Raw genomic sequence first — 23,394 nt, 5'->3', positions numbered from 1 at the left:
AGTGTCCACCTTGGCTGAGGGGACCTTATAGCCCCCACCACTCCTTCGTCACTAACTGTCCAGTATCCACACCTGGCCCCAACATACTCCAGTCATTCTAATCTCCTCACTTGAAGGTCCTGCCCATCTACAGATGCTGCCATACAGAACTTGAAGCTGGGACCACTGTTCCACATAATGGATAGAAAACTGAGAATATGTTCAACAACTCCAAGGACATCAACACCTGCCTTGCAATCCTTGCCTCCGGTCCATTGTCTAGAATCCAGAGCGGAAGGAATAGGAGGCCAAGTTCAAGGGCAGGAACTTGCTTGTGAACCAACTTGGGCTATCATCTTTATTCTCTGCTGACTTTTCCACAAAGCTACACACCTTCATGGGTGTTTACCTAAACCCCTATTCCTTGATTCATGGGGTATCCTGTCCAATATGCCAGGTGTTCTAGGCAGAGGCTGGAGCCACCACTGGGCAGCAGCCTCCGAGCAGCATCTGGCTTACCATGTTGCAGATGGACTTGGCCTCTTCAGAGAACTTGGGGGAATACACCTCCTCAGTCTCCAGCACCCGGCGATCCACCTCTTCCCGCTTCACCTTCTCCTTGCGGCCTCGAAATGGTGATTGGCCCTCGATCATCTCATAGATGAGGCAGCCCAGGCCCCAGTAGTCAGGGCTCAGGCCATATCGCTGGTTGTTCAGAACTTCTGGGGCTGAGGACAAAAGGAGGGGAGAGAGTGGTGGACAGCTAGCAGCACAATGTAGCCTAAGTACACAGTCTAGTGCTGTTCCTCATCTCAGCAGTACTCAAGGGTGTAGCACTCTCACAGAAAAACTGGAGTTTTAAGCTGGAGCTACTTCCTTCCAACCTCCAACTACAACCCAGCAGGTGTGTAAACACCACTTTGTCCAGAGAAAGCCTTCCCTAATGGTGCTTCATTATGGCCAATTATGACAGTGGCTTCAGAACTCTATGGTGGCCGGACATATCTCCTCAGACAAAACACACAATATAGCTTTCATTGCTTTGTCCCCAGTGACAGGCATGGTTCCCCAGCACAGGTTATATTGTATACATATTTATTTCAGTGAAGAAGAGTGCCCATCAATTAAAGATTAAATTCAATCTACATGGACTTTGAATCATCTTTTGGGGGCCAAGGTGGAAGAGAAGGCTCAATGGCTAGCATTATAAACTGGCTGCTGTTTTAGGGAACCTGGGTTTAATTCCCAGTACCCACATGGCAGGTGACTTCAGTTTCAGGAGATCCAACACTCTTCTGGCCTCTGTGGGCACTAAGTACACACAGGGTACACAGACATACATGCAGGCACAACACCCATATACATAAAATAAAATCTCTTATTGTATCTTCACTACAACTTTGACAAAATGACTCACAGGTGTACAAAAGAGACTGCTACATATCTTAAGGCCATCTAGAGTGAAAAGCATGTACACATGATATACATCAGTGGACACATGACAGTGCACTGTGTCCAAAGGAGAGCAATGCAAATGTGTAAGTGTATTTCCATGCAGGTACATGGACAGATGTACCTGTATCTGTATGTCTACCCATCTGTCCTTCCATGATCCATATATCTACCATCTATTTATGCATCATCCATTCATCCATCCCCCATCTGAGAGGGTCCTTACTGGTGTCATGAGGGAAGTGAACCATGTTTACAGATAAGAATGAAAACCTGGTACAGATGGACTTCATCAACCTGGATCAGACTTCAGTAGTCTAATAACAAGTGCTTAATTCCCAATGTATTTATTTTGGAAAACAGTTTCCTGGGTAATACAATCAGTGCACAAGAAAGCATAATTACATGGAAACTCAACTCAGGGTAGTGTAATTTCTTCCAAAGAGATAGGTTCTAGAGATAGGCTACCTGTACTAGCTTAAGGGCCTAAGCGTCTGGCCTGGTCTCAGTCAAACATATAATATAGAGGTCATTTGGGTTTATTAGCAACTTCTCTTTTTTTGGGGGGGGGGGGGAGTTGAGACAGGGTTTCTCTGTATAGCCTTGGCTGTCCTGGAACTCACTCAGTAGACCAGGCTGACCTCGAACTCAGAAATCCGCCTGTCTCTGCCTCCCAAGTGCTGGGATTAAAGGTATTACCGACTTCTAATCCTGGTTGTGGGAGCTTGTGGGGAGCTTCTGGCTCTAAGAGTCATTTAGATTTCTAGCTACCTCCAGTTCTAGTTGTAGGAGCTTGATATGGCCTGGCTCAACAGATAATACAGATGACCAGGCTCTTAATCACTTCTAATTCTCTGCTTTTTGGATGGAAGAACAGGTTTTTCATCTTTCCCACTGAAAAGACAATACTATGTGTTGAACATTCCTGGTTTCTCTGTAGATCTGTGGGTGCAAGAACCTTTGTGCTATGAACCCAACACCCATCCATCTATTCTTTATATATCTCTCTCAGATCTATGAGATCTAACTATCAGAATTCTCATAGTCACATATACACATATCCCACAGGTTGCCAAGTGTTTTGCTGTCTGGGCCCTCAAGAACCAGAGATAATGTACTGAATGCTGCACATTACCTGCGGGTGCGAGCCTGGGCGGAGCACAATTGGGACTGAGTCTAGAACTTTAAGAGGACTCCTACACCCCCTGGGGTCTTCTCAGGAGTCTTTTCAAAAAGGATGACACTTCATCCAAGTAGGTCCTACTGCAATAAGGGCTCCCCTAGAAATGCTAGTGCCAGGCTCTGGTCACCAAACTCTCAGGATGGCTTGTTTTTGAGACCTAGGTTGGCTTGTGGTTGGGGCTACAAAGAACTCAGTTTAAACAACACCTTTAGTCCTAGTGTACCAGTCTACCTAATTGAGTCTCCCACCAGGCATTTCTGTGGAAGATCAGCACAGCAATTCTGACCAGCAAAACAGAGATGGGGGATTTAGGAATGGATGCCCTTGAGGATAAGTGTGATAAGCACAAGGTACTCACCCATGTAGCCAACAGTGCCTACCCGGCCACGGATAAGGTCTCCCTCAGGGATCTTCACAGCCAATCCCAGGTCTGAGATCCTGATGTGGCCTGTTGGGGACAGCAGGGTTAATGGGTTCCTGTGGTCATGTGGACACCCTGGTCAGGGCCACAGACTTTCCAGGCTTCTGTCCAATGAAGATGTGACATCAGTCTGCTCTCTCAGGGTAACCATGTAACCCCAAAATAGTGCAAGCAAGATGTGTAGAAATTGCATAAAATGAGGGGAATATTAATAAAGATGCAGAAAGATGCTTGGGCAAGGCTGGCCACTGGCCGACTTGCCACATTTAATGCTCCAATGAGCTTCCAGAAAGGCTGAGGTCACAGAGTTTAAAATGTCCTGGCTGTTTCAATGATTGCTTCACAGGAAAAATATGAGGTTCTTGACATTTTGCAACAATTTGCTTAAGGGGAAAAAATTGTAAAGCAATTTGGGAAGCCACTCCCTGCCTCCCTGATTGGTCTTTGGAGGTGGTTTGTTTTTTCCCCTTCAAAGAGATGGAGAAATGAGAAGGGTGGTGCCTGGTCTAGAATCTGAGCTCAGAGTCTGTTCCCCAAGACCCAGACAGCATCACACTGAGAATTCTACTTCTGTCTCCATCACACCTTCTACGTAGGGTGATGGCTACATTTCATACTCAGGAAGGAACACATGCCTTTGTCTATAAATGTCTATCAGGCCTGAGTGGCTTAGATGGCCTCCAGTTCTGTGGTATCTGACAGAAAAGATAGTATATGAGTACCAGCTGTGGACTGCTCCTTGTAGGGAGGGCTTCAGTGTGAGTAGTTAACGGAACACACTGTAGCCTGGACCTCCCAGAGGACCCTGTGCTTCCCATTCCTCCACACACAGCTCTCTTTAGGTCACCAATTGTGGGTGAATATGCTGTGTGTCCTAAGAATATGCAGAAGACTTGGTAGTGTTACTACCAGGCTGGTTTCTCTGAGCCATCAGGCTTATTATATGCAAGATAGACACTTGGATGCCATCTCCCCTTCTATGGAGATGGGAAGAAGTAGTCAGGTACATGAGAAAACTACTCTATAGGTGTGAGGGGCTGCTTCCCACATGTTAATACCCAAAAGCAAGTAAAATGATATTATACAGATAATGATGTTTACAGCTAGCTAAAGTCAACAGGCTGTTTTCATTGGGCCATCATGTAGTACCCTTACCATGTATGTATGTATGTATACTCTCCATAGTGGCTAGGACAGTCCTGAGGTCTCTGCCTTACAAACAGAACAAGGACTAAGACAAGGAGCATGGATGTTCAGTGCTGACACTGGCTCTGATGCCACAGCCAACTGAGCTACTCTGCTAAAAGAAGTAGGAGCCCCCCTTAGGCCCAAGAGTAAGGTACAGGAGTGGATCCTCTGCCCCATGAGCCTCATCCCTTCCCATGGTCCTGGCCCAACTCCCTCCATTCCTAAGAGTCTCTGCAAAACCTTGCTCTGGGTATCTTAGATCACTAGCCTCAGATACTCAAACAGAAAAAGAACCCATTTTCCAGCCCCTGACTTACCATAATCATCCAGCAAGATGTTTTCGGGTTTTAGATCTCTGCAAGATGAAAACAACAGGCATCTGAATATGGCCATTCCAGGCAGCAAAGACAAACTACATCTGGGTTGACCTTCTGGTGCCAGTCAGGCCTAGGTATCACAAGATATCTGCTTCCTACCTCTGGACTGAGGTAGTCTGGTCTCTCTCGGTCAAGACCACTGTGAGCTCATTTTTCTCCTCCAAGTAATTTAACATAAATGCCGAGGTGTGCCATTGGCTATGAGGTTAGTAAAGGCCAATTCTAGTGCTTGTCCTCACACAAGTGGTTCATGGGGCAGAGGACACTGGCTAGTATGGTCAGGGACTTCCTGGAGAGCTAGGAAGACCAGACATCACAGAATACCCTGTGGACAGAGCAGGTCCTGGAAACAGAAGCCACAAAGCCCAGGGCATCAGTTCTACCATTGGGAAGAAAGCTGTAAGGTGAAGATGGGCTAGAGGAAAGACTCCTATGGATGGAGTCTCAGGAAGCTGGCATATCTAAGTCCAGCTGTGTTAAAGCCTGGGACGCAGCTCAGACAGAAAACACAGCTACCAGTGCAGTGGGGCTGCTTCTCCTTGTCCCCAATGTCTCCTTTCTTCAGTGACAGAATCTTACTCATAAAGGGGAACCTTTGCCTTAACAGAGAGAACAGGCAGAAGATGCTGGATTTCCCAGTAAAAGCTGGGTAAAGGAGCAGCTTAGATTGGGATATGTACCATGTTTTTACATCCCAGGGATGACAATACTGGCATCTGGATGGAGGCTCCAGCTCTGCACCAGCCAGCTTTGTTTACCTGATGGCAGGTCTCCTTGTGGGTGGTTCATGTACCCAAATCCTGGGCATTCTCACCAAACGAGGTGGGTATTTGCGTATCCTTTTAAAATTACAAACGATTTTTGCTGATTTTTATTATTTACATGGGTTTCTTTTGATGTGCTAGTAATTATAAGTAAGGACAAGAACTTTCAACCCAAGACACCAGTGGCCATGTGTTGGAAACCACAGCTTGTCAGAGACCACTAGACAGGATCAAATTCATAGACAATCCAGAGCAGGAGGTCAGAACAAGAAAAAATACTTAGGTCAGTGGTTCTCAACCTGTGAGTCTCAACCCGCTTTGGGGTGGTAGATAATGACCCTTTCACAGGGGTTGCTTAATACCATCAGAAAACACAGATGTTTATATTACAATTCATAACAGTAGCAAAATTACAGATATGAAGTAGCAATAAAAATAATAATGATAGCAATGAAAATAATAATAACAACAACAATAAAACAACAACAACAACAACAACAATAATAATAATAATAATAATAATAAATAATGATTGGGGGGTTACTACATGACAAACAGTATTAAAGGGTAAAAGCATTAGAAAAGTTGAAAACCACTGCCTTAGGTCTTAGGGCTGCCCTAGAAAAAGGGAATTTGGAACTCCAGGGTTGCCCAACTGACTACAACACACTTTCTTTTAAGTAAAGACAAGGAAGGAGGTTCTTTGTTTTCAACCCTTAGGGGAAATCTTCTAACTTCTTACTTCAATTACAAAAATAAAAAACAAATCCCAGAAGCACTGGGACTAGAGTTTGGAGTAAGAGCCATGGAGAGCATTCATTTGTAAAATCTGTTGGGTACCAAGATAATCTTTACCCAGAAATTCATGTAAAGTCAACTGACTATAGGTGCCTGAGGGTCTGTGAGGACTGACAGGGTCCCATATGCTGACAGTGGCCAGTGTAGAATTCCTAATAACATCAGTCAGGTACTTATCACAGTTTTTTTTTTTTTTTAAACAGATGATGGTGGAAATCAATTTGCTACAACAATTATATCCGAATGGGTCCCTTGAAAAATGTGATGTAACTAACCAATATCAAAATATCAGCCTCTTCTCCTGAACACATAAGGGAGTAATACAATATTCATTCAAAATGCAGTAGGGGAGGCAGGAGAGATGGCTCAGTGGTTAAGAGCACTTAATACTCTTCCAGAGAACCAGAGTTTGGTTCCCAGCACCATATCAAGGTAGTTTACAATTACCTGTGATCCCAGCTCCAGGGGAGCCACTGCCCCTTCTAGACTTAGCAGGCACGAATGCAGACAACCCACAAACACACACATATGTAAGTTTAAAAAAATAAAAATAAAACCTTTTTAAAGTTCAGGAGGGGCTACAGAGTCCCTCTGCACTATGAGGATATCATGAAGCCGTGCTCACTGTGAGAAGCATTTTGGTATGGTGTTCTATAGAGCCCAAGCCATAGCAGTATTGAGAGGGGAGGAAGGTGAAGGTTAGAGCAGGCCCAGGATGGGCTATGGCAGGATATGTGGCAATTCGATGCCCTTGGACAGTGAATCTACCCGCATTTCCCAGGGACTGAGTCCAGATAGTAGCCACCAGGATCCACTGAGTATCCCTGGGTACAGGATGACAGGGTGGCAGTGATACATCCTCTCCTTGGAGGAGGAATTTGGAGAATATCATTTTACAAGGTTGGCTTCTCTAATCATTAGCCAGAGACACCATAAGGAGAATGGTCCATCTCACTGGCTGGGTTCCTGGGAACCCTAGGATACTGGGGGAAGGATGCAGGGGCCCAGCCAGCCTCTGGGGGCACTGCTCACCTATAGACAGTGTTCTCACGGTGTAAATCTTCTAGGCCACAGAGGATCTCAGCTGCATAAAACAAGGCTCGCTCTTCCTCAAAGCCAGGATTCCCCATGTTGTAGATGTGAAACTTCAGGTCACCCCCATTCATAATGGTCAGAACCAGGCACAGTGCATCTTTGGTCTCATAGGCATAGGCCAGGTTGACCTGGGAACACAAGAGCAGTATGGCGAGGTCATAGCAACAGTCACTGACTAAATATCCCCTTCCCTGGGATCAATAAAGTTAGGAGGTAGGGGAGTGGAGGGTACGAAGCAGCTCATACCCTGTGCCTACACCTCCTCTCAGTGATCCTGCCTGCTTTCTCTCATACCCAGTGAAGATCCCATGCACAGATCTTCTGATAAGTGGCTCAAAGTAAAGGGCTGAAGGGGACATGGGCAGATAGAACCCTGTCCTGCCAGAAAGTCTACCAGGGAGCTCCCATACTAGAAAAGGAAGGCAAAGCAGAGTGGCCCTTCATGCTGAAGGAAGGGCAGTGAGGAGTCTGGGAATAAAACAGTCTTGCAAAACTCTATGCAGGACATGTCAATGGACATGTAACTGGTAGACTCCTGATTCCCAAGGTGCAGTGGGTGAGGCAGGTGTTGCTGGACTGAGGCAACTTACACTATGCTGCAGTTTCCACTTTGGGAGTTTGCACAAATGAAATCTGGCCACTGGTGGCCAGGATGGAGATAGAAAGGCCATTAAACTTGGATGTAAGCATCAGGGAGAACAGAAGTTATTTCTGAGGAAAGGAGACAAATTGGTAGCAGAGGTGGTATGAGCTCACAGGCACTGACTGGGTTCTACTACCAACTGCTGGAGCTGATCCTCTTCCTTCCACACCTGCCCATGTAAGCCCCAGGAAGGGTCTGGAAGGTGTGTCATGGTTTGTACAAGTGTCCTCTGAGGGTCCACATGTTAAAGGACTGGTACTCAGGATGGTGCTATTAGGAGGTGAGAGGACCCTACTGAAGAACCTTAGGTCACTGGGCGTGTCCTTGAAGGTGACTATGAGACCTGACTAATACTTGATGTTAGATGGGAACCTCCAGAATTGGGAGCCAAAATAAATCTGTTCTTTTTATTAGTTAAATGTCACAGGTATTTTCTTATAGTGACAAAAGCTGGTGCCAAGTGACAAAAGCTGATACCTAGTGTCACTGTGGTAACTCTCTTATCAAGGGTAGTAGATAGACCTCACTTAAGGAAGGTCTAGCCATCAAAATTAACAGACCTTGAAGACCTTGTGCCAGCCTAGACTTGTCAGACATACAATGCTTTTCTTAGCAGGACCCACCAGCACTCCCTTTATAGATGAGGGCTCCAGTAGGCACATCTAGTAGGCACAACCCAAAGTCAAAATAGCCCAGGTCAAACCAGGCTGATGCCAGTTTTATCTAAGTCCTCCTTCAAGTACCACTGAATTCTCTGCTCCCCCTAAGGACAAGGATGGCAGCTGAGACAGCCTAGAATGAGACCCAGAGACCAAGACCTCTGTCCTGTTTGAGCATCACGTCATAAAATCCTCCTCCTCTGAGAAATGACCAAAGGTTAATGATGGCATCCCTCCCTTGTCACACAGTTTAACTAGGGTAAGCCAGTTGGGAACAACTTTCAGATAGTGTGCATAGCTCTTCCTCTGCTATGAATCTAGACCCTGGCTACCTTCACAGAAGTGCACCGGAAAATGTTTGAAAGTACATATCACAGCATGGTTGGTTGAGGTTCACAAATGAGAAACAATTTCAGTCTGTGGGGATGGGCTATACAGAAAAGTTATGAATAGCTTTTTTAAAAAATGGCAAGAGTTAAGCTGTAGGTCTAAACAGAGGAGGAAAAAAATCAACAACTTCAGGGTAAAAATCATCATAGTGTAACATGTATAGGATTGTCCTGTTACATAAAAATAATAAAGCATTTATATGAATAAAACATGACTGGAATAACTACTCAAAGAAGAAGGTATTTGTTTTCATTGTGTATTTTTCTGTCATTTGAATTTTACCTCTCCCATACATTAGTTTTTATAAGACTGGAGAGATGGCTCAGTAGTTAAGAACATAGGCTGTTCTTTCAAAGGACCTGGGTTTAATTCCCTGTACCAACATGGCAGTTCACAACTGTGTACAACTCTAGATTCAGGGGATCCAATACCCTGTTCTGGCCTCTACATGTATGTGGTGCACATACATATACATGCAGGCAAAACATTCACACACAGAAAATAAAAATATTAGTTTTATAACAACATGAGGAAGAAACATTTAGAGTTTACCAAATATCCATTCACCTCCATGATCCCCAACCTCCTCTATAGGAGCCTTGTCCCTAAGATGACTAAATGTGACCAGTGAACTACAGGTAGAAGCATGGAATGCCAGTCCAGCTGAGGCAGTGAGAAGTCCCTGCGGAGATCTACCAACATTCTTCCCTGGCTTTGATTGGGGTAGCCAGTAAGTGAAGAGGATGGTTCAATCTAACTAGACTTGACGTGGCTGTGTGTGTGTGTGTGTGTGTGTGTGTGTGTGTGTGTGTGTGTAACTACATAAAATTAGAGGTAATTTGTTACATGGGCAGAACCTAATTTAGACTGATCAGGAGGCACACAAAATATCACCTCTTTAGAATATTCCACTATGATTGTCTCTACCACAATGAAACCAGCCAAGAGCATTTGTAGATCACAGAGATCCTGTCTGTACCTAGAATTGCCATGTTCTGTTCACTGGGAGTTCATAAGGTGGACATAGAGGAAGAGGTTTCACAAGTGGGGATGGGTTATATTGGAAGACCATTACTACTTACAAGGCAAGAAAGTCTCAGTCACCAGAAGGATGGGCCCGTGGATGGACCCTCGGACACTCACCACAAACTGGCTGTTGACCTTCTCCAGAATCTGCTTTTCATTGAGTGCCATGGACTCTCCTTTCCTCTTTTTGATCCTCTTCTTCTCTAAGCGTTTGCAAGCATACATTTTACCAGTGGCCCGAACCTGGCAGGCACAGACCTGAAGTAGAAGGGAGATACTCAGGTCATAGTATACTACAGTGGTCTACCCAACTCCAAGGCCAGGATGTCAGGCTTCTAGAGCTGGAATTGGTGGGGCCAAAGCCAGCAGGTCTGCCTTGTGGTTATTGTAGTTCAGGATATCTACCTCTATACCCAGTGCTGCTTGGACTCTGCCCTTAAGAACTAGCTACATGATTCCTCCTTCCCTGAGAAGACCTGAAGGTACCAAACTGGCCACAGCATGAAGTCAGGTGACTAGTTAGAGGGATTGGGTGCTACCTAACCCCCATCAGGTATAACTGAAATTTTGGCTGAGTTTGTTTTGGGGGATAGTGAAGGAAGAGTCTTATGAACCCTAACTTTACAGTAAAGGAATGGGAGAAGGCATTGCGAGTTTAGCACTATTTCTGCTCTTTACTGGCTGTGTGACCTTGCCTAAAACACCAATCTTTTCTGAATAGTTTTCCTTGGCTCTAAAATAAAAGCAAAGCTGGCCTCAAATATTGAGTGTTTGTGAAATCTCAATTACTGTAATAAGATACACCAAGAGTATCACCTGGATTCCTCATTGGCCAAGGTTTTTCAGAACCCTCATGCCCTTGGGTTTCTCTCCTCAAACACAACCCAGGTGATGACCCATCCTTCTCTTGAAGCTCCCACTTGAGGCTGGTAGGAGAGAACCTCCACTTCACCTGCCTGTTCAGGGCAGCAAAGGCTCTGTTACTCTCTTTTCTCCCTCAACAGTGTGTCAGCACCAGGCCAGACCTTTACTTTACCTCTTTACTGCCAGAGGGCCAGGACAGAGCAAGAAGATCCTTCTGAAAGCACTACTGATCTTACAGGGTGTAGAAGGGAGCAGAGGCCCCGCCCCTTCAATGCTCACTCACCTCTCCAAAGCCCCCTTTGCCCAGCACTCGGTACTGCCGGAAAGTGTTTTTGGTCACTGGTTGTCTGGAAAAATATCAAGAATCTGATATTTGTCTCCTGAAGTTAAGATTTAAGACCCATAAGAAACAGTGTTGTCAAGGAACAAGCCCAGGGCATGGAATATCTTCTTCTGCGGCTATGCTAGAGACCCATGCTCTGACTCTGGTTCCTAGGAAGTTAGGGGCTGGGCCACCCTGGCTAAGAAGAGCAGGAAGAAGGCTTGGAAGAATAAACCTACAGTGCTTAACTATATTGAGTCAGGAGCTCAGTCCAACCCAGGTATTTTCTGTCTCCTACTTCCCAGTTATGCTGGCATAACCATGTGTACAACACACTGAGAATAAACAGGGCTCCTCTACTAGAAAAATGACTATCCTGCAATTTCCTAGGAAATTCTTGGTTAACGCTAGAAGGGGAAAAAATCCCCTTAATATTTCAATAGCACAGTGTGAATAGGTCATGATTGAGGAGGAAAAACTGGAGAGATAGGTTGCCATCAGTGATGTGGGGAATTCCTAAACTAGAATCTTACCTTACTGGCTCTACAAGTTTAGTACCTTCCAAAGGGTGTATACTTAACTTGCAGTAATCAAAACATCCACTTTATGAAGCCAGTTCAGATAAATAAAAAGAAAGCCAGTGGCCGAAGCCAAAAGTCAATTAAAATTGGACTAATGGGTAGACTGAGGACCAAAGGCTTGAATGAAAGACTTTGTATTTAGATTCTGGCCTTTGACAGGCCTTTGCTGTGTAGCCTAGAGGTGTGGATAGCTGGTCTTGTATTTTGATGCTAATTCCATTTTCCCAGGAGGGGCTGCAGACAGGAGTGAATCGGTATACAGGTGACTTTGTGAACCTTCTGCCCACCTTAATTTGTAAAATAAAGGCTACAGCTGGTGATTGGGCAGTAGTAGAGGTAGGCAGAGCGAGGAGTAGAGAGAAGGAGGGAACCGAGGGAGAGGAGAGAGAGGGGAGAAGATGTCCGTGAATGTCCGCGTGTCTCTAGTAGTCTAAGGTAGTTATAAATATCAAGGTTAGGCAATTGGGGTTACAATTCTAATTGTGTGGGCATCTTGTGTATGAGTATTTGCTAATATATAAATCCACTGGATAATCTTAAGCATTAAGAGTCTTCTTTCTACTGGGTACTGTAAGGATAGCGGTTATTGTCTGGGGTTGAGCCGAGCACTATGAGGGTGGCAGAATTGCCCAAGGGCCATGCTTAGAGCCATGAAGTCCATGGAGCTGACTGGTGGAGGCAGCAGCCAATGAATCATAGGTCCTGGGCCAGCGCTCTTGGCCAGCCAATGCAGCTTTAGTGAGGGAGGGAACATGGTGGCAGCCGGGAGCCAGTCATGCCGCCTTCTTTCCAAATATCTCCCACAACAGCCTAAGGCCAACTTATCAACCTCTCTAGGCCTCTCATCTTCAGCAAAATGGAATAACAAGAAGGCAAATGTACCCATGCCAAAGCTTCTGATAAGTTGCTTTTGTAGTAGATGTCATTATTTGTAATAAAGAACAGGTCTGCTCTGCAGATCTTCAAAATGACAAAACCATGAAATGGTTCTGGACAGTGCCCACCTCACCTACCCCCTCAGCATTGACTGGCCTAGTGAGAGATAAGACAAGTCATGTTCCATTCATGACTCTTGCTTTCTCATCAGTCACACAGAGGCTACATCTGCCCATGAGAGATTTTGAAGAGACTGAGGCAGCAAAAAAAACAGATAGATGCCCAATCTCCCTCATAATGAGGTGGAAACAAAGAGTAAGAATATCACATTGCTCACTAATGGGAAGAAAAACATGAGACCAATATAGACCACAGGAGAAGAAAGGCTCAAGCTGGAAGGGCTAGAATCTGGAGGTGGCCACTTTGGAGGGCAATTACAGGTTACAATCAGGTGTCTGTAAACAGAATCTCTTAGAAGCATCACCCATCAATTAAAAAAAAGCTTATGGCCAGTGAGTTGAAGCAGAAAATAGAAGGTGGGACATTGGCAGGGATAGAGAAATTTTTGAGAAATAGTCCAGGACAAGAGAGATTTGCCCCAGAACACTTAGGAGTCATATATAAAACACGTTCAGCCACATAAGCTGAACTCAGGTTAGAATAAAGGGGACATTTTCCCCAGGAACACTGAGGAGATGGACATAAACCAGCAGGTAGCTGAGTTCTGGATAGAGTAAAGGGGAGATTCACCTCAGGAACTCTGAAGAGACAGACATAAGAAGATAGAAAGAGGAAACCAGCCACATAGCTGAACTCCAGTGAAAATAAAAATGATAGTAAGTCAAGAGCAAGTCATAGAACAAGTCGAAGCTTATGGCTTAGGCATTTATTAATTAATAATCAGTCTCAGAGGTGTTATTGCTGAGATGGGAGGAAAACTTGATTATTTTTTACAGATGCCCAAAGCATACAGAGTTTGATGTACAAAGCCATTCATTCTTTAGGGAAGGTTGCAAAAAAATAGGACTAAGGGCTGGTTGTACAGTCAACATATATTTAACAAGTGTAGTATCTGATCTCAGAACAGGGGGACAGAAGGGGTGTAAGAGGGAGGGAGAGAGAGAGAAGGGAGAGAGAAGAGGAAGAAGAAGAGAAGGAAGAGGAAGAAGAGGAGGAGGAAAAGGAGGAAGAAGAAGGAGGAGGAAAAGGAAGAAGAGGAGGAGGAAAGAGGAAGAGGAGGAGGGGGGAGGTTAATAGAGAAAGACAGAGAACCAAAGAAGCATGGATAATATGTATATGGGCACAACCCAGAACCTGCTTTCATAAGCACATACCAATCCTAGAATACCCCAAATCTTAGTAGAAGGATAATCAGTTTCATTGTTTCCAGGGATCTGTGGAAGGTATCTGATCTTCTCTATATGAATTATCATACATAGGAATTCTGTACCCTACCTCACACTTGCACATACTCATGTGAAGAGCACATAGTACTCACCTTTCTAACCATTTCCACTGCAGAAAACGGTCAAAATACATGCTGTCCAAGTACTCATGGAAAGGGTCTCCTTTCAAGTAGTCGTGGACAGACCTAGCCCAGAGCAACAGAAAGATGAACATGTTATAATTCCTATCTTGAAGGAGCTAGACAGAGTCTAGTGGGTTACTGCCTTCAGACTGCAGAGAAGCCAAGCCTTACAAAGGATATTCCACATCTGGCCAGAGGCCTGTTTGCTCTGCATTGGTTACTTATATTGAATTGACCTTGCAAGTATTGATAAGTCCTGCCATGGGCCAGCATGACTTTCTGGTCCTGTAGTAGAGCAGAGAGTATGGAGTGGATACTCAAATGGGGACATAAATCATTAAATCACAAAGATTAAGTCAACAATCCCAGGGATGAACTATACTAAATTAGAACTCAGGAACAACAACTCTCAGAAGACACCATGAGCTGAAGTGGGACTAGACTTGCTGAGTTAGTGGAGGTGCTAAGATTGAAAGGTGGTAAAGGACAGAATGAGATACAGTTTCCAAAACCTAGGCTTTGGGTTTGGTCTGGAACCAACAAACTCACTCTCTTTCAAAGAAGATAGGCATCTGCCCAAGGAGCCATGATTTGTCTATGTAGGCGGGAGTCTGTCCAGGTAGGTAAGGGTCAGCCCAGGTAGTTAGAAGTCTGCCCAAATAGAGCCCAGGTAGGCAGGGCTCTTGCCCAGGTGGGCAAAGAATGATGGTAGAACACTTACTGAGCACAAGCAGAGAAGAGTTCTTTGCAGGGGCTCTGCAGGAGCTTCTTCTCTGTCTGGGAGACCAGGTCCTGTCCAATTTGGGCAATGAAGACTGGGGACTGAAAGAAGGAAATGATTGTTATCAGTGAGAAGGAAGGAACAGGGTGGCTGGAGTTGCTCCATAGATGCAAAGTAAAAGACAAAAATACCAGGTGATGGTAGAAAGATTCCTGCATGTGGTCATCTGACCTGTCTGCCCCTGTCCCCTACACACACACACACACACACACACACACACACACACACACACACCTAGCGTAGGATACATGGACAGTGTTCAGTGTGGTAGTAATTGGTTTATTAGACTAGATGGGCAGTGAGTGAACTCAGACTTTCTGGCCATGTAACTTTATGGAAGTCACTTAGCATCTCAAAGTCTGTTTTCCCCAGCTTCACCCATCTCCTCCCTGCCACTCACTCTTGACAGCTGCTCCCAGGACTCGACTCACCAGGTGAATGTCAAGGTGGGATTTTAATAAATTAGAGGGAAATTTTTGAGAAAATCCAAAAGAAGTAATGTGAATTATGAAATTATGCTTTCTCTCCCTGTTACAGAGATGCAGCTATAGTATAGGGCTGGGAGACTTGCTAAGGTCCATTAGGCAGTGCCTACAGGGAAATGATCCTGGGGAAAATGGGACGGGTAGTAGCAGCTGGCAAGCCACTATTGAATAAAGGTTGTGGTTCACTTTCTATTCCTCAGGATTTCAAATGCTAAAATCCATTCCTTCTTTCCCAGCCCTGCCCTCTGTGTGGGCTCATCCTCCTTGAGGATTACCTCCTCAGTTGGCTGGAGAGGCTCTAACTCTGCTGGAGATGGCCTGTGGTGTAGCTGCAAAGCCATTTTCACCAAGCTCCATCTGAAGTACATTTTCTATGATGAACTGTCTTAGGTGATGGCAATTCCCTCTGCCTTACGTGCACCCTGCCTGGTCCATTTCTGTCCTCTTCTCTGTTCTAAGAACCTACAACTGTGTTCTGCAGAAATGTTTATAGTGTCCTGCTGGCACTTAACACAGCCAGGACTTGTGCTGCTTTTAACCTCTGACCTTGCCTTGCCTGTGGTTACATCTCTTTCTCTGGAAGGAGGGAGGTGCTCCAGGGATGCTAAAGTCTGCTTTGAACTTTGAGCATTGACGAATTTTTAAAAGTTTCCCCCTAAGAAGCATATAAATCAGGTTGGAGGCCTCTGGCAGTTTAGTCTCTTCAGAGCCAATAACCATAGGCAGTGAGATAGGAGGACAAGCCATTATCTGTAGGCAAATCTGCCTCATGAGGCAGTCAGTTGGCTGGTAGGTCACTTGGAATTGGGGGCGGGTTGCTGGAGGTATGCATGGTAGATGGCTGCACACTGCATAAGTGTCAATCATTGAGGTGATGGTATGGTCTTGATACAGTGTGAGTCAGCAAAGGCAGCATATAGATGCCGAGTGTGGGAGCTGTGGGGAAGAAGAAAGCCATTTTTTAGCTTCACTCAGGAGTGGCCCAAGTTGCCAAACTGTCTGTACTAGGTGTGTACTTCTGCCAGGGTCCATTTGTTTTTCACCCAGCTTATTCCTTATCACCCCAACTGACAGTTGACATGGGAAGGGAGGGAGAGAAAATGTAAATAGAACCAGTGTGGTCTTGACCTCAAGTGTTATTCTCAAGTGTAATTAGATAAACAAATGCCATACCATAAGGTGACACCCTATTAGAAAAGTCTCAGTGTCCCTAGGTTACATATGATATACAAAATGAACTAAAACTAGAACTTGATGGCCTTTAAATTTTCTTAGCCCCTGACTTTTCTTTCTTTACAAATGAAATTTACGTATAGAGCTAACATTGGAAAACAAAAAACAAAAAACAAAAAAAAAAAGAAAGAAAGAAAAGAAACCCAAAACAACCCCCCCCCAAACAAAAAACTATAGCAATGTTTTATATACACTAAAACCCAACCCTGCTCAATAAATAAATAATGGAACCTCTGACACAGATTATTTAATCTATACTGTGGCTTTGTGAGGTAGGAACTATCATGTCATCCACCTTGCAGAATATGAAAGTTCAGAAAGGTTAAGTAATTTTACCAAGATCATCCAGCCAAGAAATGGTAGAGAAGAACCCAGGATGGACTATGCTTGGTTGAGAGTTGACTGAAAGTAATAATGATGGTCATCTGCTCCCCTCCTCCATCTCCCAGTATAATCTCAGCCCTTGGAGGCTCTGCCAGTATAGAAAGCAAGATACTGTAAGGTCTGCCACCAGCTTATAAGTTCATCTGGGAAGATTTAAGAAGATGAAGTCAGAGACAAAACAATACCTAGCCTGAAGCCTCTTTACCCCTCTTCAGTCTTTACCTGTAGACGAGGACAACAGACAGGGTTCTCAGGGACAAAAGGACCAGCATAAGTTTTGAGGTGACCCATCTGTGCACATATCAGGCAATCCTTATACTTGGGGTTGGCTGCCTACAAGCAAAGAGCCCTGGCAGGGCAGCCATAGAATAATGGCTTTGAATAAGAAAGATAATAATATCTTGGCTTAGAAACTATGGGTTTAAATTCAGCTTTTGTTTCAACATGAAGAGATTGTGTGATTCAGACCAATTCCTCTTTCCAGTGACTCCAAGGAATAAGTCTTGCCAATGAGAAAGGACAGGTCTAGACTGGAAACCTGGGCCTGCCAGAAGATTCAGAAAGAAGATGCCAGGTCTGTGTGCCACTCTCCTGGGCACACTCCTGTGTTCTTCTCACTGACTTTTCTGCTCTGTCCATTACTTTTCCTGAGGCTTCCTCTACTTGTTCTTGGGAACCCTATCAGTTCCCCAAGCCCAAGTTTACCAGAATATACCTCTCCAGTCAGAAAGAGAAAAAGAAATCATGTAAGAGTTTTCCTAGGCACTGCCATGCAGAAAAAAACCATTCCTTTCTGAAGCAGGGCAGGTCCCTGACAAGGCCTGTCCCTTCATTTACGTCTAGGCCTCTTTCCTTCCTTTTGTCATTACCTCCTGTGACATCCATTCTGTGACCCTAGGCTTCAACATGCCAACTAGGAACACAGCCAATGCAATGCTCAAGTGTGGTCACTAGTGGTCAGTCATGCATGATGTAGGGACAACAGGCCTTGGAATGTGTAGAGGAAATGGTTGAGGTAGTGGTTTGATTGGATGGAAGAGTTGGGGAACCCTGAAGCTGTGTAGGTAAAGAAACAGATCTGGAATAAGTACATGCTTAATTGGGGGTGGGTTGGAGGCTGAGTGTATGTGTAAAGTTACAGCTTTTCCCCATCCCAGTGTCCCAAAAACAGCACTGTATAATGTTTGGCTCTCCAGAGTCCTGCCTGTGATGTCACTGAACCTTCAGTGCTTAACCTTTAACAGAAGTAAGCCTGAAAATTTTGGGGACGGAGCAGCTAGGACCTTTCCACTTAACCCCAACTCCCAATGGTAACGGTCATGATCATTATCCTTATGGTGGCTGCATGACGAACACGTCCTTAACAGGTATAGGGGCTAGGCACAGTGTAATGTTATATAACTCTCTCAAGGCAAGTTTTATTGTTGGCATCCCTATTTTACAGATGCAAAAAAAAGCTCAGAAGTTAAGTGACTTGCCCAAGGTCACACAGCTGAGATTTAAAAACTAAGTTTTAAAACCTGCCACTTTGGCTAGAGAGCCTATACCTAAGCAGCAGCATGATATGAACGATGCCAAGCTTTTTCCTAGGTAGTATGTAAGAATGTGACTTGCTGTGAAGAGCAAGCCCTGTTAGGAGATCCATGGACGTTGGAAAAGGAGGCATGGTAGATTATGCATATATAGTACATGCATGAGCATATGAACAGACATACATGCATACAAAAAAGCTAATATCCAGCATATATTTTACTTCAACATATGGAAACATCCCCCTGAGGAGTTCAGTGCTCATTAGCAGTGGTTCTGCTGGTAGACAAAAGGTCAGGCCAGGAGACTGTCCACTCTAGCTCCAGACACAACTACTTAGGCCTTAATGATGTGTATATTTTCATATGTGGGCAGCTGACATTCCCTAAGTAAACTATTTGCAATATCTTCCAGTTTTCTCAGGATAAGCAGAGCAGCAGAAAGGCAAGACTCTGAAATAAAGGGGTCGCTAGGGCTTCCCTTCCTTATAAACAAGAGTAGTTTGACCTTTTGGACAAGAATGGAGGCAGCTGTTTTGGGGGCTCCTCATTTCTCCTTGGAGAGAAAAACAAGAAGTGGCACTCCCACAACTGTATCCTGAATGCCCCTGGACATGAGGAGATTTGCATTAGCTAATAGGAAGGCTGACTGCAGTAGTGGGGTAAGAGTGGGAATTAGGCACCTAAGCAGAAGCTAGGGTTGGAGGCAGTGACTGTGGGCATTAGGGGGAAGGGCTAGCTGGACAGCTGTTGGCTGAGCAGAAGCCACCATGTGCTGAGCCCTCTCTGTGAGCTTCCTACCCATATACTTCTGCTGCTCTTGGAAAGGATGATGTATAAAGCAGAATCCATGGCTCCAGGGTCATAGACATGTATGCTAAAATTTAGAGAGCTGGGGGAAAGCAGGTTAGTGTATCATTCCAGTCTCCCAAAATGGCATATTCCATACGTTTCACAAGAAACTAAATATTCAGGAAATGGTGAATTTGACACTTGATTCAGATGAACCTTAATTCCAAACCTGAAATCTATCCAACTCTACTTGCTGAAACAAATGGGTGAGGTTCAGAACACAGGAACATGCTTGCTAAATAATGGTATGTACACATACATGTTACATGGGGTAGGAGTCACTCAGTGGAAGAGTACTTGCCTAGTACCTACAAAGTCCTAGGTTCCAAGTTTGACACCACATTTTGGGAAAAAAGAATCCTCTCTTGGGACACCAGAAGTATCCTCATGGGGTCATCTGGTCAACTGCTTTAATAACAAACTGGGCTACTTTTTTCTGTCAGAACTAAATGGAAGGTCGGGGTGAATTTCAGCCAGATACTTGGAGGTGAAGTTTAGGGAATACTGATCTGTTTTTAGGAAACATTTCTTGGGTCTAGGTACTTTCCAACCCAGTCCAAGTACTACTGTGTCTCTTATGGGTTCATTTGATGATTTGGGGCGAGCAGGTCCCTGCCTCCAGCTTTCTAATAATTTCCTCACTGAGCAGCTGGAAGATACCACCTTGTCACTTTCTAGACCTGAAGAACTGGATGAGGAGAGCAGAAAGTGGTAGGAGCATAAGATGAGGAATTATTCCAACCTGGCTCCTGGCTCAAAACTGTACATGCTGTCCACCCACAACCAGAAGACAAAGGGAAAGTCACTGGACTGCAGTCTATGGAGAGCATTTCCTTGCTTGAGGGCCGATTTAAGTCCTGTCTGACAGGAAGAAAATACGGCATTCTTTCACCTTTTTAATCAAAACCTTAGAGCCATGTGTTAGAGCTGCTGCCGCCTGCCCTCAAGTCCGTCTGGGGCAGTTCCTCTCTGTCTGTGGCTAGGCAGGAGATACAATCCACAAGACCCAAACAAGAACAGATCAAAGGAGAATGAAAGGTTTTGTTTTCTGGGTCACTGGGGAGAAAGAAATCAGTATAGCTATGAGTAAAGTACCCACCACACTGGGTCTAATCAAATCCAGTAGTTCATGGCAGGAACAATCCATCTCCTTACTTAGGGTCCCTAGGGTCAACTCAGCAGTTCAGCTATGGGTCCTGAGCACTGTCATGTGTCTTAGAGCCATGCAGAGGAAGCCCAGAAAGATAAGTTTCCTCCATTAGGAAGCTTATCATGCCTTTGATCTTTTCTGATCTCTAGTCAGGATCAGAAGCACCCGCAGTAGAGAAAGTTTAAGCTTGGGGCTCTCTACTTGCTATTCTGAGGCAGCAATACTACAGAATATATACAGAATATATGGTAATAATACAGAATATTACAGATGGGAAAGGGATGCCACTTTCAATGGACAAAACAAGATTTCTTTAAAACAAAACAAAACAATTTCAGTAAACAGAGATGGTTCTAGGAATTTTTTAATTTCTTGTTTTATTTTCAGTATTTACTTTTGTACATGATGTACTCTTTTTAAAAATAAATTTTATTTTATGAATGTTTTACCTTCAATATTCTTGTATACCAGGTGCATTCCTGGTACCTGTGGAGCAGAGGAGAGTGCTAGGTGCTCTGGAACTAGAGTTACAGATGGCTATAACCTGCCATTTAGGTATTGGGAACCCAACCCAGGACCTCTGCAAAAGCAACAAGTGCTCTTAAACTCTAAGCCATCTTTCTAGCCCCCTAGAAAGATGTTCCTTCCTTCCTTCCTTCCTCCCTCCCTCCATCCCTCCCTTCCTTTCTTCTTTTCTTCCTTCCTTCCTTCCCTCCCTACAGCCCTCCCTCTCCTCTGAGGCATAATCTTTTCTTTAAGATTTATTTTATGTGTATAAATGTTTTGCCTGCTTGTATGTATGTGCACCATGTGCTTGTGTGATGTGCTAGTCAGAAGAGGGCATCCAGATCCTTGTATCTAGAGTTAGGATGGTGTGAGCCAAATGTGAGTGCTGGGAATCAAATTCAGGACCTCTGCAAGAGCAGCAAGTGTTCTTAACAGTTTAGTCATCTCTCTAGCTCCATGAGACAGGATCTTGCTTATAGCTCAGGCTGACCTCAAACTAATGGTGATGTTCCTGCTGCCTTAGCCTCCATGTTACTAAGGTGTGCACCACCACACACAGATACTGACATTTTCTTTTCTTTTCTTTTCTTTTCTTTTTAAAGTTTTTTACTTATTATATGTAAGTACATTGTAGCTGTCTTCAGACACCCCACAAAAGGGCATCAGATCTCACTACAGATGGTTGTGAGCCACTATGTGGTTGCTGGGATTTGAACGCATGACCTCTGGAAGAGCAGTCAGTGCTCTTAACCACTGAGCCATCTCACCAGCCCCGGCTGTCATTTTCTTAAAGAGGATACTTCCCACATTCTTGAAACTTCAGCCCCGACAAAACCTGGACTTTTACTTGCCTATACTACAGAGTGCTCATGCTCAGTCTCATAGGTTCTTCTCCAGAGATCTGTCCAGGCCCTAGTTCATGCCTCAGTAGTCTCCAGTCCTCTAGGAAGATGATCCCAACTGCCATCTTTCTCTCTATTTCATGAAGATCTCAAAGACCCAGAGTCTGACTGAGCTCCATGGCATGTCATGTGGGGTTGGGTGTGTGAGCAACTGCAAGATAATACCTTGCTACTTTCCAGCTGAAACTATGCTATGTTTTTTTTTTTCCAGTCAATATTTTTGTTTATTTTTGGGTTTTTTGAGACAGGGTTTTTCTATGTAGCCCTGGCTGTCATGGAACTTGCTCTATAGATCAGATTTGCAGACAATGTTTTTGTGTAGTAAAGATTATCCTTGTACTGTTCAAGCGCTGATTTCTCTGCTCCCATGTCTTGTTGCAATCCAGACTTGGCGACTGTAATGTTTATTCCAAGTATCTTCTGTTTCAGGTTTGCGTAAACACTGCTCCCCCATTTATTCTTTGACTTGACAATAAAAACTGATCAACTAATGGCCAAGAAAAAGAGATAATGAGGCAGGACTTCCACTAGCCAGGGGAGGGAAAAAGAGAAAAGAGAGGGGAAATGGGGATTGCCACAGGAAGAGAGTCCAGGAGATTCCATGAGAAAATATCTCAAGCACAGAAAGTCATAAAATGCAAGTATATCAGGGATTTTTGGATAGAAGGACCATATTAGTCTAGAGGAATAAAATAGAGTAATACTCAGTTGTTGTGTCCTTAAAGCTTGCAAAATAAATATAATAGTCCAGTCTCAATTATTTGGGAGCTAGCTGGGTTAAGAGAAAAACTTAAAACACTTATTAAAATAGCCACTGACACTGATTGGCCTCAGTAGAGATTCACCTGTCTCTGTGCTGTTAAAAGACATATGTCACCATGCCTGGCAACTCCAGTGAAGATTTTAATCTATGAACACTGATGATGAATGAGGAGCAGCAATCTTCTAAAATGAAATGAAAGGAATTCAACCAGAACTCTTCACCCCATCAGTCATACCTGTGCCCATGGCCCACAGGTTGGGGTGGCACATAGGAAACACTCTGACTCTGGTTTGGAAGTAACAACATCCCCTATGAGGCCCACAATTCCATCAAAATGCAAGCATGTGGCCTCTACTCTAGTAACTCTCTGAGTGGTGAACTCTTGAGTAGTGACAGCTACTAAGGACAGCTGAAGATCCTGTTATGCCAAGAGTAAACAGAGGTAAAAGACACTGTGTGATCATTCACAGATCTAAGCCTAGTTGGCTCCCCGAGGGTCTATCCTGAATACATGCCACAGGACTTAGCGCAATAACTTAAAGATAACTCAATTGGCTACAAACCAATAAGGACTGTGGGTGGCTAACTGTAGGCAGCCTCTTGGTCTCCAGGAAGAACTACAGAGATGGTCTCATCAGATGGTTCTGTACAGCTGAGGCAAG

The 23,394-nt window shown here is 44.4% G+C and overlaps 1 protein-coding gene across 2 annotated transcripts in view; it reads right to left on the bottom strand.

Annotated features, from left to right (window-relative positions):
- The window catches only part of Grk5 (G protein-coupled receptor kinase 5), a 168,924-nt gene that overhangs the window by 8,505 nt on the left and 137,025 nt on the right, over nt 1–23,394 (bottom strand). For both annotated transcript variants that reach the window (XM_034524941.2, XM_076926284.1), the window contains exons 5-12: nt 14,868–14,968; nt 14,117–14,209; nt 11,123–11,186; nt 10,093–10,233; nt 7,195–7,385; nt 4,541–4,578; nt 2,973–3,062; nt 499–707 (exon numbers count right to left, since the gene is read on the bottom strand). In XM_034524941.2, the coding sequence (XP_034380832.1) occupies nt 499–707; nt 2,973–3,062; nt 4,541–4,578; nt 7,195–7,385; nt 10,093–10,233; nt 11,123–11,186; nt 14,117–14,209; nt 14,868–14,968 (927 nt within the window). The remainder of the gene's footprint in view (nt 1–498; nt 708–2,972; nt 3,063–4,540; nt 4,579–7,194; nt 7,386–10,092; nt 10,234–11,122; nt 11,187–14,116; nt 14,210–14,867; nt 14,969–23,394) is intronic.

The sequence above is a fragment of the Arvicanthis niloticus genome, chromosome 1, assembly GCF_011762505.2.
Source record: "Arvicanthis niloticus isolate mArvNil1 chromosome 1, mArvNil1.pat.X, whole genome shotgun sequence".
In the NCBI taxonomy this organism is placed as follows: domain Eukaryota; kingdom Metazoa; phylum Chordata; class Mammalia; order Rodentia; family Muridae; genus Arvicanthis; species Arvicanthis niloticus.
The sequence above is the reverse complement of the archived record's forward strand: the minus strand, read 5'-3'. Positions and strand labels throughout refer to the sequence as shown.